We start from the raw sequence: 15,640 nt of genomic DNA on the forward strand, positions 1-15,640 counted from the left end.
GAAAGTGCAAAGCAAGCGGAGTACATTTTTAACTTGATTCCTCAAGTTTTTAGGACACACGGGGTGCTGCCTAATTCCCCCGTACTGAGATGGGCAGATCTCTCTTGTAGACAAGAGGTAGTAATAGAAATATTCTGCAGATGGGTAGAACTAATTCTCCCAACTTGAGAGCTTACAGAGTCCTCTAGAACAGATGCACGTATTAGGAAACATGAAGTGTGTAATCACCGTGACGGAAGTATAAGCAGTGGGTCAGAGAGAGGAGGGAACTGATTAAAGTTACACTCCTTGCTTTGGGAACAAATAAGGAAGTGTTAGCTCTAGGGAAGGTCGAGTTTAATGCCAGATAAATGTCGCTGAGCTTGATTAGGGGGGAGGGAGCTAGACGGTCTTTCCCTAATAGGGCAGGCACCTGGATTTGGATGGCATGTTAGGTCCGTGGGGAGTTACTGCATGGATTGTTCAGAAGTGGACACTGGAAGTTTCATTTGTTGCAGTAAAGCCCTTATTTTGTAATCCATCATCTTGCTGTGACCAGGGGTACTTTCAAGTACTAAACCAATCCCTTGTGAGAGAAAGATGGCAGACCTGTGTAACAGGAAACACAAGCTCACTAGAGCCGTGTTTAAGTCCTGCCTGTGTGGCTTCCTGGCCGGCTGGTCATCAGCACAAAATTTACCTCTTCTCTGACATCAGGAGAAATTTAAGACTAACCTACCTAGAGTCCTCTACATTTGCCTGTGTTCATATGTATTTTTATTTTTCCAGGTCCTGCTTTACGTCCACCACTAGGCTTAAGAGAATACGCACCAGGCATTCCACCTGGAAAACGGGACCTGTCTCTTGATCCTCGAGAATTTTTACCGGGACATGCACCTTTTAGACCTTTAGGCTCTTTTGGCCCAAGAGAGTACTTTATTCCCGGTACCCGACTACCACCCCCTGCCCATGGTCCCCAGGATTATCCACCTCCACCTGCTGCAAGAGACTTACTGCCTTCTGGCTCCAGAGACGAGCCTCCACCTGCCTCCCAGGGCAGTAGCCAGGACTGTTCACAGGCTTTAAAACAGAGCCCGTGACTCTGACCTCTAACGTGTAGTCTGAGAAAGTGGACTGTGCACTATTCGTTACAGTAAAGGATTTCATTGGCTTCAAAATCAAAAGTTTATTTTAAAAGGTTTGTTTTTAGAACTAAGCTGCCCTGGCAGTGTGCATTTTTGAGCCAAACAATTGAAAAATATCATTTCCCCCCTGAATAAAAACCACCTCATAAGCTAGAGCCTCCTTACAACTTTGAAATGTGCAATAAAGAATACCTGTGTTTTAGTTAATGTAGCGTATGTAATTGCTAAATGATTTAGAATGTCATGAAAAATATGAACATTTCCTGTGGAAATGCTAGAACATGTATTTCCATTTACTATCCTATTTTTAGTGTACACCAGTTGAACACAGAGCAATGGTGTTTATTAGCTTGGTTTTTTAAAATACTGGTCGCAAAGACTGTTATGCTAAAAATGTTTACTAAAAGATCACTAAATTTTCTCTCCCTTCTTGCTGAAGTTCTTTGTAGTAATAGTTCATAAAAATTTGGTTATTAGTATCTCCCGAGTGTCTGTTGCTTCATTGGACTGTTTTCTCATGAGACTGGTGCCCCTCCGAAACCACGTCAAGTCAGGCTCCCTGCTGCTCAACGCTTAGGAGGGTCAGCCTAAAGTCACCTGGGAACACCACAGCCGTGTTCTTGTCCAGCCCAGGTGCGTTCCGGTGACTTCAGCTGCTCACTAAGAATGGTTTCCTGGCTATGAGCTTCTATTAGTAGCAGGAGCTGTTTGGGTTTTCTGTTGCTCTTACCGCTTTTACCATTCTTGAAGGAAAGGTGCATAACAGAAAACTGAGAATGTTATGTTGTGACCATAAGCAGGAATTCCTTTTTCCAAAAGTAGTCTATTATTTCTCCCATACCTTGCCTCTGTTTTTTAAGGTAAAACCAGGCAAAAAAGATCAGAAGAGTGTAATACTGTAAGAAAGAACAATTTAGGATTCTCTAAGGCTCGTCTGTGCTACTCCAAAATTAGTATCTGAATGCTGGCATTTCTATTTAAAAATCAGTAAATCTGAGCCTGATATTACATCATATTTAAAGTATCCCTTATGCCCATTATGACCTGTCTTTTAAAACAACGTTTAAGATTTAATCAGATTTCTGAAAGGCTGGTAGTATTCACCACTTAGAGCATACTGTCCCCTTCTCCAAAGTTCTGTGTCATGATACTGCTGAAACCTAGACCATGACTTGTCACCATTACAACATCTAATGTTCTAATACCCTATAAAATAAAAAGCAGCAAAAGCTTCACTGAAACAAAGGTCTTTTTTTACACTAAACTACTAAAAGATACCACTTTGGAAAGATAAGGAGCATTGAAAGAAGACAACTCTTCAAAACTCATAAGAAAAACATAAATAGTTCTCTGGAAGAGAATTCATAGGTCTTACCATTTAATATCAAGAACAGAGGAAACTGAAGGGAACACTGCATAGTTAATAGAGGTTATTTTCAACCATGTAAAATAAGGTTAAAAATACAAATATAATTTTTCAGTAGGTGAGTCTCAGGACAAAATAATGAAGTTAGTATAATCGCTAATTTTATATAGTAATGAATAGATAGACCTGATAACAAAAATAACCAAGTAGGAAAGTTAAATTAGCTCTATTTTAAAACCAAAGCTAATCTTCTGTGCCTCTGAATTGTGTGTGTGTGTGTGTGTGTGTGTCCTGTTTCTCCTTGTTCCTGAAAGTCCATAAGCTGTAGAACAATTCCAGTGTTGCTCACCTGAGCTGGGGCGGCCGCCTCTCCGTGCCTCCTTCGGCCCCGGGGCGCCCTCCCGTCACAGCTCTTTCACAGGGCCTCCAGCTAACCGGGGGTCTGGGCTTGGTTGCTAAAACCATCTTTTATGAAGCAGCAGTGTTTCAGCATGAGAGCATTTCTACTACAGTTCTTGTCCAATAGCTGCTTTTTTCCGTTGGAAAACAAAAAAATAATTTGTGGGAAGCACAGTATCCAGTATTGTGTCTACTGCTTCAAGATAACCACTTGTCACATCCCATTCAGGGCTGAATTAAAGCTACGCTAATCCCATTCGAGCTTCACTACTGCTGAAAGGCACTGTAGTCCATACATGTCGACGACAGCAGATGCGGCTTCGTACAAATTATCACTGACATACATGTCTTACGGTCTATGAGAAAAGAGAAAGACCAACAACAGATCAGTTTTGCTACATTTTAATAGTAGGTACTTTAAGGGATTATTTTTTTAGGTCTCGTCAGCAACATCCGACAGAAGGTACTGAGTACTCCACAGGGTACAGAGCGCTGCCAAGCACCTTAGAACATGTACAGGACTTGAAGAAAATGTGGTTCTTGCCCCTTGAGAAGCTGACAGTCGGGGGCTGACAACTCAGTCTAAGGGTTGAGTGAACAAACAAGGTAATTTATTAAGGCAAATTCTTCATCCCCTTGAGCTATTGTGGACTGAATCATTTTTGGAATTAATCTAATTAAGACAGACAAGACTCAATTTTGGTTGTGAATTCTTTCAGGCTCCAAGTTTTTAACATCCATCTCTAACAGAACAGACAGACAACCGGAAGTAAAGACCAGCTTTCTTGAAGTATAAGGACCAGAACACTTCACTGTGGCTACTTTAAAAAGCACACATCCAGCAGTAGGACTCGGGTTAATACACTAGTTTAGGAACAGGCCCAGTACTGGCGCTGCATTGCCCTCCTACCAGCAGTGGTCGTTAACACGGGGAATGTTGAACGTGTGGGTCTGCATCCAACCCCCCCATCCTAATGTTCTGCGGATCACATATCCATCCACCTCATGTGTCCTCTGAAAGTTTTATTTATGCCCCATTAAGTCAAAAGTAATGTAAATAGTCAAATTATAATAAGCTAATGACCTGCATATTCCCATATGGATGAAAGTCAATATATCTACAGAGGAAATAAATGGCAATCCTATCTACCTATATAGAAACAACTAGAGGAGCTCCAGCTTTTGCATACTCACCACCTAAGAGGTATGCAGGCTTTAAGGTTTCACAATCAGTTGTCAGGAAAACAGCAGTTACCCCTGCACTATCTCGTTAGCATCTGACTCAGCTTAGATGACGTGACTTAGAGGGCGTTACAAAGCCATCTAGAAATCTGTAATTACTCTGACATGTTCCATCGTTACCCCTAGAATCACTACCAGAACAAATAACGTGATGGGAAGAACAGCTAATCAACAGGACTACAAATGTGCTCTTTCAGAAAAACAATCTGGTCATCTGGAAAAATCACAGCTACGACCTGGGAACACTCCCATCTGGGATACTGATCTGGCCAAGGCACACGATTTCTAAACAGGAAAACCATGAGAGCAGGGTGAATTTAGGCCACCTCTGAGGAACTGCGTACGTCTCCAGGCTGACCTGCCCTGGGAGCCTACGCGATCCAATTCCTTCTCTCAACGCAGTCTCATACGATCCTCCCCCCATCAGCTCAAAGTTTGGCATTCACTCAAAAAACCAAAAAAGCATACTGGAGCAGAAGTGAACGGACGTGTAAACTCTAGCACATTCTTATTGCTGTATTAATTTTGAAGACGAGCACGTCCTACCCACAGCAGTGTTGTTCCAGGAAGCAGGGCAGGAACAGTGGTAAGTTAGGAAAAGAGACTATGAATTGCACAAACACTATAAAAGTTAAAACACGTTTCAAAACTACAAGCCCGCATCCAAAGGAGTCGTCTGTGTCAGTGGCGTGCCGGGCTGTGAGCGGGGCGGGCTCGCTCCGGCCTGCCGGCGCCCGTGCGGCCTGCCCCCCGCCTGCTGGAGGCGAGTGCGCTCCGCGGAGCTGGGATGGTCGCTACTGAGTGGGAGGATTCACAGACGTTCCAGGTGACTCATGTCGGGGTCATTCCTTGTGCAAAGTCTGATGTAGATGAAGATAAAGTGGTTTCTTGGTCAATAACTGCAATTTCTTTCTTTTAAAGTCAGTGGGTTTCTTGTATCTGTAACCACAGCAGAAAAGTCATGGTTTACCAGAGCGGACAAAGGACCTATTCTACAGTCACACGCTAAGAACGAGTCACCACTCAACTGGCACGAAGCCCGCGTGCGCGTCACTTACAGTTCTATTACAATCGGCCCGGCTTTAATTTCATCCATCTCCATGAAAGCAAAGCACTTGGTGCTGGTGAACCTTTTTTTAGGCTTGTAGTGTTTGAATTCAAAGAAGATAGCTGCACCTACGGAATTAAAACAAACCACATCAGCCACAGACGGTGTATTTTCAGCGTGCCCATCATTTTCTGCCATCACCAGAAGCATCCGAGCGAGTAGCATAATTTTACCAAGTAACCTCTGTCAGACAGTCTCTCTGACCACACGACTGTGGTTTCACCTAAAACTCCTCTTCAACTGAACGCAGTGACATTTCTCCACAGCCTCCAATCCTACAAAGCACAGCAACGCGTCCTGAAGCTGGGCGGGCTCAAGAACGCATATAAGTTCACGCACACGTGGGATCCCTTCAACACCACACGAGGAACACAGAGGGTGCTTGTGAAGCACGAACGCTGCCCGCAGACGCTCAGTAAGTAGCAGAGGTATAAGAATTCGTCAAAATATCCAAGCTTAAAGCACTCTTCTCCCTCTGAAACAAAAGCTCCAAAGTTCAATGTTTGTGGGTGTTTTGGAGTTCAAAGAACATACATCATGTGCTGGTTCGGTTTTTTTTAAACTGTTACCTGTTTCCTAAAGCCTTTTATAGTGATCAGAGCACTGTTTTGGTTTTCTTGGAATTACGCGTTTGTGCGCAGACAGCATTCTGGAAGACAAAGGCCTAAAGAGCAAGCCTACTCCTATCCCACTCCTCCCTCAATGAGCAAGCTGCAATGAAAAATTCAGATGTTTTTATCTCCCCAAAGCCCAACAGATAAGCTCTCCCAACAGAAAGAAGCTTAAAACAGAGTAAGTTGCCTCATCAATGTAGCCAAGAACAATTAATTTCTTTTTTAAAAGATTTTATTTGGGACGCCTCGGTGGCTCAGCGGTTGAGCGTCTGACTTCCCGGGATCGAGTCCCGCATCGGGCTGCCTGCAGGGAGCCTGCTTCTCTTTCTGCCTATGTTGCCTGCTGCTGCGCACACTTGCAGCCACTGCGCCAAGAGAAGCCCCGAGAGACAAGTCTTTCAGTGGCAGGGCCCCGGCGCCAGATCTGAGAAGTAAAATGTCGAATATTTTAGAGAATGTGGCAACTGTTCAAAAAGCACTTCTGTGTCCCGTGAAGGCTTCTTGCAAAAGCATGACAAGTCAACAACTGCACCTGAATCCCAGGTGATGGAGGGATTCTGCGGTCCTGTCCTAGAACGCCGGCACCGCGCCGGGCACACGGCAGGGAGAAGCGTTAGTCCCAGGAACCGGCTAACCTGGAAACATAACTTCACCTTTTCATAAATGTGCTTTTGTCCTTTCCCATCCTTCTGCCAACCAAGTACAAATTATGGTATCTTCCTGCCCAATAAAATCAGCTGGGAAAACCGGTTCTTTCAATTCTTGGAGATTTAACCACCAGAGCACCTTAGGGAGCCTCTGCCTCCCTTCACTCTTCAGTAAGAGGCGAGCTTCGTTCTGTTTTGTTCAAGATGATGAAATGTTATAATCAAAGAACATTTATTACATAACTATTATTTATTACACAACCAGGTCATACAGTTCCTAATTCCCACATTTAAAAAAATTGGTATTTCATTCAAGTCAATAAACACTACGTGACAGTTGCTTCTGCCCACCATACGAGGTTACTGGGCGCGCACACACATGTGCACACACACACACACGAGGAGAACCCAGGCCACAAGAAGCCAATGTTTACCATCACAAACCAACCTTTGGTTAATTTTTCAACATGCTTCTGGAGCTCAATGTCCACATTAAAATGAACGTACGTATCTTCTTTTCTTGAAGCCACAGGAGTATCTTGCACAGGAGTTAAATCTATGCCATTCAGATCTACAGAGGAAAGGAAGAGTTTCAAATATATAAACTCCGACACTGCAAACGAACCACAGAGGAGAGTCTCAGCAGACACTCCTTTTGCTGTGAGCACCTACCCAGGGAGCTTCTGGTTTCCAGAGGTTTGTGGCACAGAAATAGTGGGTGGGGCGTAGGGGAGAGGCCTCAGGGCCAGGGAAGGCAGCACGGCCATGTATGGGGGCAAAAGAAAGCTTGAAGGACAACAAAAAGCGTGATCCTTATAGTTAAGAGGGGAAAAGAACTGTTGTCTTCCTTATGCCACTATACTGTTGTCTGCAATAAAAATTTGGAACATGAATACTATTCCACAGCGGGGCTCCTACCCATTTCCAACCTTGATCAAGTGCATGGCATGGAAAGGCCTTTCATTGATCATTATCAGAATCGTCCTGCTGTACTTCAGTCAGAACTAAAGCAAAGGACATGAAAGCTGCCAATGAAACCTTTCTCTTTCATTGTAATTTTTTAGACAGAATACCTACATTCTATCTGCTAGAAAATAACCGGATTTATAATCGCCAGATGGTACACTATGTAGGGTGTATGGTTTTACTTTCCTGGAGCCAGGAATCTTCCAGTTTAATCAAATTCAACATGGACTTATTTAGTGATCGAGTGTTTATATGTTACTCAACAGACTTCTATCTTAGAGAACTTAAAACAATTTGGTACATTCCATTATTTCAGTCCCTAAAAATACTTACGCAAAAACAGATTTCAGTTCAGTGTGGGTGCAAAGGTAACATAATATCTATCACATCCATCGTTTGTTACATTCTGTTTTACTGTGTCCCGTCCCAGGTGAGTCCCAAGTGAGGCCTTTACAGACTGCCTATCCGATAACTGCTGTGGGCCGTGGGGTCTCTATGTTAGAATTCTCTGCATCTGGATTCATTTCTCTTTTATTCGGTACTACTGAACCCCGGGGCCTGAATTTGTTTCTATGATTGATAAAAGTTCCATTTCAGTCCTTATCTGTTTCTTTGGTTTGTCTCAAAGTGCAGATAAACTGTAGATGAAGACTGATGGTGCAGTAATTTCTGAGTAATAGTGTGACAACCTCACTGTCAATCACTTAATAAGTATTTTTAAAAGACCGCCGGGCGCTTTGCTAGTAAGGTGCCGTATAAATGCCTGACACCAACCAAAGAATCCTATCAGTGCAGATTCTGTTTTAAACCAAAGACTCAAAAAGTTGTTTTCAAGGAATAAATGGCATGCCACACTGGACAGTAGAAAACAAATCCTGAGGACAACGTTGCTTACTTCATAGGGAATACATTGCTTCTGTAATCTCCCCAGCATTAGGCTCAGGGTATGAGGTTTATGGACGTGGCTGTCCTCCTCCCCCATCTCCACCGGAGGCCCGGCTCTCATGCACCCCTGCAGGGGCCCCGTGTCCAGGGCGCCGCAGCGGGAATCAGAGGGCCCCGAAGGGGACGTCTGCGGGAAGAGGAGAGCGTGGGGCTTTGCAGAGAAAAGCACACACCCTGAGAAGGTGGCAGGAAGGAAGTATCTGGCGTTAAAGACAGTGTGTATGTATAGTCAGCACCCTGGATGGGATTTTAAGAATATTGAAACGTACCAAAAAATCCTCAAAAGCAAATGTGCATGTATGTTATAAATAATGAAGTATTTTTAGAAAATCATTCAGAAATATTCAGTGAAGGAACGGTGACGGCCGCCCAGTGATTTTACCTCACTGTAGGATGAATGCAAATCAACTGTCACAGAGGCAAGGACCCACCCCATACCCGCCAACGTCCCAGGTGAGAAACAACGTCACACAATTTGCCAGAAGGGAAAACGCAGACGAGTTATTTACCCTTTACACTAACTGTAATATAGGGATCGATGCACTGCCCCGCATCCTTCAGACCGATTTTCTCAATTCTGATAGTGAGCGACGTCATCCCTGGTTCTGCCGGCAGCCTGGGTAGTAAAGTGCCTGGCGAGAGAAGAGCGAGAACGGTGAGCTCCGCCCGCGCCCGCACAGCAAGTACTGGGACAACGCAGAGAAGATACGGCCTTGCTCGTAACGGACTCAGCAACGAGCCAGGCCTGGTTCTAGTTCCCCGAACTCCCAAACCTTCAATGTGATTCTTTTGGACAAATACTTCCAAATCTGTTATAGATTCGACTGACTCCGGGCAGCCCCAATTCCTGCATACTTTACGTACTCCTGTACCTATACTTCACGCTTACTCCTATGGCAGAAGGTGTATTTCGTATCTCTATAGAAAGTGGAAGAATAAAGGCAAGGAGCTTTTTATTTTTATTTTTTGGAACATTTTATTTTACTTTAAAGATTTTATTTATTCATGAGAGACACAGAGAGAGAGAGAGAGAGAGAGGCAGAGACACAGGCAGAGGGAGGAGCAGGCTCCATGCAGGGAGCCCGACGTGGGACTCGATCCCAGGTCTCCAGGATCACGCCCTGGACTGAAAGCGGACACTCAGCTCCTGGGTCACCCACGTGCCCTGACAAAGAGCTTTTTTAGACTTTTGTTCTATTATCCTGAAGTTTGAGAAACTTAATACCAGATTCAGTCAACAAATCTTTTAGTTGTTAATGGAATAACTTAATTTGATGTTTACATATTTAATTAAATAATTGTAACTTCCCACCCTTTCTGCATCCTATTGTCTGATCTTTCTCTGGAAAATTAATCCTGCTGAGAATGGCATACACAACAACAGCAACTGTGTATCTGAAACCTCTCGTACATATCTATTAAATTTTTTAAGACGGAAAAATCACCCAGAACCACACGAGAGCATTCCCTACCATTGTGAGCTGCTCCAAGTTTTTAGAATTGTCTGAACAACGCTGCTGTAAATATTCCTGTATACATATTCTAGTGCGTTCTGGACGTCTAACACCAAAGTTTAGTTTTACATGTTAAGCTCCTCTCTATTAGTGGCATCTTCTGATTATGATGAAGTCTCAATGTTAGTAAGTTCAATATTTCTTAATCCCTGAATTCCATACAGTCACCGCTTTCTGTGTCCTATTCCAAGACCATGAGGTGTTTTCTTATCTTGTAAGAACCATTTTTCCATTTGCATTTAATTCCACAATCCACTTTGAATTCACTTATCCTTGGTGTATAGTAGGAGCCAATTTCATTCTATCCAACATGGGATACACAATTGTCCCAGCACTACTTACTTATTTCTTTAAAAAGATTTATCATTTTAGAGAAAGAGTTCGCACACAAGTGGGAGGGGTAGAGGGGAAGGAGAGAGAATCCCAAGCCAAAGCGCCATTGGGTGGGAAGTTTGCTTCTCCCTCTGCCCTTCCCCCTGGCTCCTGATCACCCTCTTTTCCTCCCTCTCGCTCTCAAATAAATAAAATCTTTAAAAAAAAAAAAAAAACAAACCATCACTTCTCCTATTGATCTGCAGTGCACTCTGATCATAAATCAAGTGTGGGCTATTCTGGGCTTTCCGTTCTGTCTCACGGGACTGTTTCCTATCCTTGTATCAGTACCATGGTGTCCTAATCACTGTAATTTTGTCAAATCTTGACATTTGGTAAAACAAATTCTCTCCTCTTGAGATTACTTTCTGAAAGTGAACTACTTTTGGCCCATTGCATTTCCATGTAAAGTATAAAAACAGCTGTCAAGTTCTTCTAAAAAAGTCTACTGGAATAGCAGTGAAGTTCAGATCAACTTTAGAAACAGTCACATCTTTTACAAATTGCTTCTTCCAATCCAGTAACTGAAATACACCTTTTCATGTATTAAAGACTTCTTAATTTCTTGATAGTTTTATTATTTTCTTCACAAAGGTCTTAAACTTCTTTTGTTATTATTACTAGGTATTTGATATTCTATGATACTATAATAAATGTTATAATATTTATTTTCTAAGCAATTACTGCTTGTTTATAGATTAAAAAAATCTATACTTAAGAATTGGTTCGTTCAAAGAGACATGCATGCTCATGCTAAACTCTCTTATTAATCCTAATTACTACTCCTCTGTTTCTTTTACAGGTACTATATACTCATTACATCTACAGATAAAAGAATTTTCTTCTGATTTTTATCTTTTATTTTTCTTGTCCTAGTGTACTTGCTAGGACTTCCAGACAACGTTAATAAAGACAGGTAACAGTACGCACTCTTACTTTTGCCTTGTTCTTGATCTGAAAAGAAAAGCTCCAATTTTCACAAGTATGATTTTGGCTCAGGTCATGATCTCAGGGTTGTGGGATCAAGCCTCGCCTTGGGCTCCTCACTCAGCAGGGAGTCTGCTTGAGATTCTCTCTCTCCCTCCCCACTGCCCCATCCCCACCATGCAAGCACTTGCTCTCCCCAACCCCCAAAAGGGACTGTTTATCTAACTGTCAAAGTCAATGGTAGATTCTCCTTTTATGAAAGATTGTTTTTCCCGAGTAAATATTAAAACTGTTTCCACATTAAAGAGATAAATTTCATTATTTTTAGTTTCAAAAATAAAGATATATACACATATTTAAGCCTATATAGAGATAAATCATCACACTTGTATAATAATTTTGAAACAGCTGAGCCTATATTTGAGCTTGAACATGTCACTCAATTAGAAAATGTTTTTTAGGGATCCCTGGGTGGCGCAGCGGTTTAGTGCCTGCCTTTGGCCCAGGGCGCGATCCTGGAGACCCGGGATCGAATCCCACGTCAGGCTCCTGGTGCATGGGGCCTGCTTCTCCCTCTGCATATGTCTCTGCCTCTCTCTCTCTCTCTCTCTCTCTCTCCCACGTCAGGCTCCTGGTGCATGGGGCCTGCTTCTCCCTCTGCATATGTCTCTGCCTCTCTCTCTCTCTCTCTCTCTCTCTCTGTGTGACTATCATAAATAAATAAATTAAATAAATCTTTAAAAAAAAAAAAAGAAAATGTTTTTTAAAATCTTTTTTTTTTTTCTTTTAATATTTTATTTATTCATGAGAGCCATTCAGAGAGGCAGAGATATAGGCAGAGGGAGAAGCAGGCTCTCCCTGGGAGAGCTCGATTCAGGACTCGATCCCAGGACCCCAGGGATGATGCCCTGAGCCAAAGGCAGATGCTCAACCACTGAGCCACCCAGGTGCCCCTGTTTTTTAAAATCTTAAAAAATTGTGTCTTGGGCTATTTTAAAATTCATATTGTTTTGGCTTATGATTTTAGTAGCTGTACTATTCAACACTGTCAGTAAATTTTCTGGACGTAAATAACAAGTTGTAAAATTTATATCCTTTATTTAAAATGAAATCTACCAGGCCTATCTTTATTTTTTATTTTTAAAATTCTAATTTTTTGAAAGAGACAGAGAGAGAGAGAGAGAAAAGAATGAGAGGGAGAGGGGAAGCAGACTCCCTGCTGAGCAGGGCTCGATCCCAGGACCCCAAGATCATGATCTGAGCCCAAGTCAGACACTTAACTGACTGAGCCACTGATGTATACCTCAAGCCTACCATTAGACAAATTAAATCTCATTTTGGCTAAAGACAGTTATTTAACAGAAATTTATTATGTTTGCCTTAGGAGTTTTTTTAAATTTTTAAAAAGAGAAAGTAGCATCAAGAAAGCTAAGATTTTTTTTTTAATCTTTCTTTTTCTCAAGAAAGGTTGGCTAAAAGTCATTTTTAATTTTGAATGGGAAAAAACTACTGAGTCATATCCTATCACATACAACACAGTCTTCATCAGCCTTACAGTGGTAGTGTTTACATAACTATGTATTTGTCAAAACTTACACAACCACATATTAAAAAGTGTTAATTTTATACATGTAAATGATACTTCAGTAAATCTGCCTTTAAATTTAAAAAGTCACAATAAACTTACAACTCAATAAATTATAGAAGAACAAAGGTGGTGACAAATAAAAAGTCACAATTCTCAGAAACTTTTGCCACCAAAATGCAGACACTGCCTAGGCATCATGGAAATCCTGTTGAATTCCCTCAGGGTAATAAGGAAAAGCTTTTTTTTTTCCTGCTTTACAATTAACTGTTAAATGTCATCTTCCTATTTCAATAATGATTTCATTAGGTATAACTTTACAAACTACTTTTTAAAAAAGATGTTATTTATTTATTTGAGGGAGAGTGAGGGAGAGCATGAATGAGGGAGCAGAGGGAGAGGGAGCAGCAGACTCCCTGCTGAGCAGGTAACCCGATGTGGGGCTCGATCCCAGGACCTGAGATCATGACCTGAGCTGAAGGCAGATACTTAACCGACTGAGCCACCCAGGCACCCCTACAAATTACTTTTTAATAACATTCATGTAACTATTAAATACAGTTAAACTACATGTGTTCTTTCTTACTTTTAGGAAAAAGAAATTCAGTGAAGAGAAGGGTTCAGTAATCTTTCTGGATCTCTGAAACAAAATATCACACTGCTTTATAGAATACAAAAATCTATGTAATTCGGACTTAATCCTATGTGGCAAATGGATTTAATTTATGGTACAAGTTTCTTTTCAACTCAGCAACCTGAAACCCACAAAGAGCTTAATCTGTGTCATGGTTTTACATCATCTACTTTAAGGATCTTATTTGCTCTAGAAATATAGCAAGTGAGCAAACCACCAAATCAGACTGAAATTTATAGCACTGGAAGCTACATCAATTACAATATGTGTTTTGAAAAGGGAATTATTCAGTCAATAAAACAGCTAAGTAATTTCTCTCGGCAGCTCAGCAAACTTGAAATTTCCCATGTATAAGACAAAAATAAGAAAAATACACCACTCTTCATAGTGAAGCAGATTGGAAATAATGCCCTTGTACCAAGGAAACATTCACACTAGCTATTCCCTCCCTCTAGTGCCTATAACTTGCCCAGGAACCACCGCCCCCCGCGCCAGCACAGGTCCTGCTACCTTCCGCTGAAGAGGGGGAACAGTCAGAACAACAGGTGTCATGCCACATTCATCATGGGATGCAGCTTTAGCCACAGTGCCACGTTTCGTCTTCACAGTAACCTTACGAGTTAGGCACTGTTATTCTCCCATTTTATAAAGAAAGAAATTGAGCTTCAGACTGGCTTAGGAAACAAGAGCAAAGTCCTTCAACTAGTAACTGTCAGAGCCGAGACTCCAGCCCAAGTATCTATGCTGTTTCTGCTCCATGATGCCTCCTCCCCAAGAAGTATTAAGAACCCTGGAATATTATTCTATTTTTATTAGCAAGTTACCTGAATGACACACAGATTATATTTAGTGCTACTGTAACGCTTCCAGGGTCTATTTCAAAATGCATGATAATCTTATAGAATATTGCTATCATTCCTAAGTGAATTAGTTTGCCAGACATGCAAACTATGCATGTATAAGAATAGGACAGAGGGAGCCAGTGATTTGGAGAGGCAAGAAACTCATCCAGGGTGCCTGCCCAGGTCATATACAGAAATGGAAGATCCTCATCGAGACCTTCTGCTAATAAAAAAGGCTTGCCAAACATTATTTCCTTTCCTAAAACAAGATGGGGAAAAAAAACCATTTGCTTCGTACCCACTCCCCTTGGATCTAGTTTTAATGACTACATTTGATTAACCAAAGAAGTGCTTACAATAATGTACAGAAAAGAGCTGTTGTGGCAGGCCTGAGACTGTTACTCTCAGAAGGCCTGCTGGCAAGGCCACCCCTGGGCTGGAGTTTGGGAACTTGGATTTCAGGCACATTCCCACCATCCCCCACCCCAATAAGAATGGTCTCTATCTGTAAACTGTGCAAACAATATGGTTTACACTGAATATCTGCTTTCCTTCTGGAAGTCTGGAATTCCGGCCAGTGCTAATAAGCACAGGGTGCCTATGTGATCAGCCCCTACAAACAACTCTGGGCACTAAGTCTCTTAAGAGCTTCCCTCAGATACAGCACTTTACATGTAGTACAACCTACGTGATTCTACTAGGAGAGGACGCTCAGAAGCTTGCACCTCATGGGGTTACTGGGTGGTGGCCATTAAGGAGGGCATCTAATGTTATGAGCACTGGGTGTCACATGCAACTGATGAATCACTCAATTCTACATCTGAAACTAATAATTCATTCTATGTTAACTACCATGGATTTAAATAAAATCTTAAAAAAAAAAAAAAAAGCTTGTGTCTTGTTTCTTCCAGACTTCATTCACTTGCACACCTTTTCCCTTTGCTGACTTTGTTCTTTGTCTTTACTCACGGCAAGAAATCACAGCTGTGAATACAACTATATGCTGAATCCATGAGTCCTCCTAGCAAATCACTGAACTTCAGGGTGGCCCTGTGCATCCCAAAACAGTAAGATACTTTCAGACTCTTCTTATAAAATAGCTCCAGCCAATAACATGGCTATGAAAATTTGCTTAAGATTAGCAGGAGCTTTAGGGAGGTTTTACTTCCCAGTAGAAGTACCAAAATAAATTCTAAACACCCTAAACTTAGATTAAGTTTTGCCTATTTTTATTTTATTAAAATATTTCATTTATTTATTTGACAGAGAGAGAGAGTGAGAGCGCGTACAAGCAGAGGGAGTGGCAGGCAAAGGGAGTGGGAGAAGCAGATTCCCAATGTGGGACTCTATCCCAG

The 15,640-nt window shown here is 41.9% G+C and overlaps 2 protein-coding genes across 10 annotated transcripts in view; one reads left to right on the top strand and one right to left on the bottom strand.

Moving 5' to 3' along the window:
- The window catches only part of MIA3 (MIA SH3 domain ER export factor 3), a 57,822-nt gene extending 56,219 nt beyond the window's left edge, over nucleotides 1-1,603 (top strand). For 5 of the 9 annotated variants that reach the window (XM_038586197.1, XM_038586200.1, XM_038586199.1 and 2 more), the window contains one exon: nucleotides 769-1,079. In XM_038586197.1, the coding sequence (XP_038442125.1) occupies nucleotides 769-1,079 (311 nt within the window). Of the gene's footprint in view, nucleotides 1-768 lie in introns of all 9 variants that reach the window. The other 4 variants (XM_038586204.1, XM_038586196.1, XM_038586198.1 and 1 more) reach the window with 1 other exon arrangement.
- A 1,672-nt stretch (nucleotides 1,604-3,275) lies between these two features.
- The window catches only part of AIDA (axin interactor, dorsalization associated), a 33,051-nt gene continuing 20,686 nt past the window's right edge, over nucleotides 3,276-15,640 (bottom strand). Inside the window, exons 7-10 of the mRNA XM_038586208.1 lie at nucleotides 8,921-9,043; nucleotides 6,949-7,071; nucleotides 5,190-5,307; nucleotides 3,276-5,070 (exon numbers count right to left, since the gene is read on the bottom strand). Coding sequence (XP_038442136.1) covers nucleotides 4,974-5,070; nucleotides 5,190-5,307; nucleotides 6,949-7,071; nucleotides 8,921-9,043 — 461 coding nt within the window. The 3' untranslated portion in view covers nucleotides 3,276-4,973. The remainder of the gene's footprint in view (nucleotides 5,071-5,189; nucleotides 5,308-6,948; nucleotides 7,072-8,920; nucleotides 9,044-15,640) is intronic.

This window comes from Canis lupus, chromosome 38 (genome assembly GCF_011100685.1).
Source record: "Canis lupus familiaris isolate Mischka breed German Shepherd chromosome 38, alternate assembly UU_Cfam_GSD_1.0, whole genome shotgun sequence".
NCBI classification, from domain to species: Eukaryota; Metazoa; Chordata; class Mammalia; order Carnivora; family Canidae; genus Canis; species Canis lupus.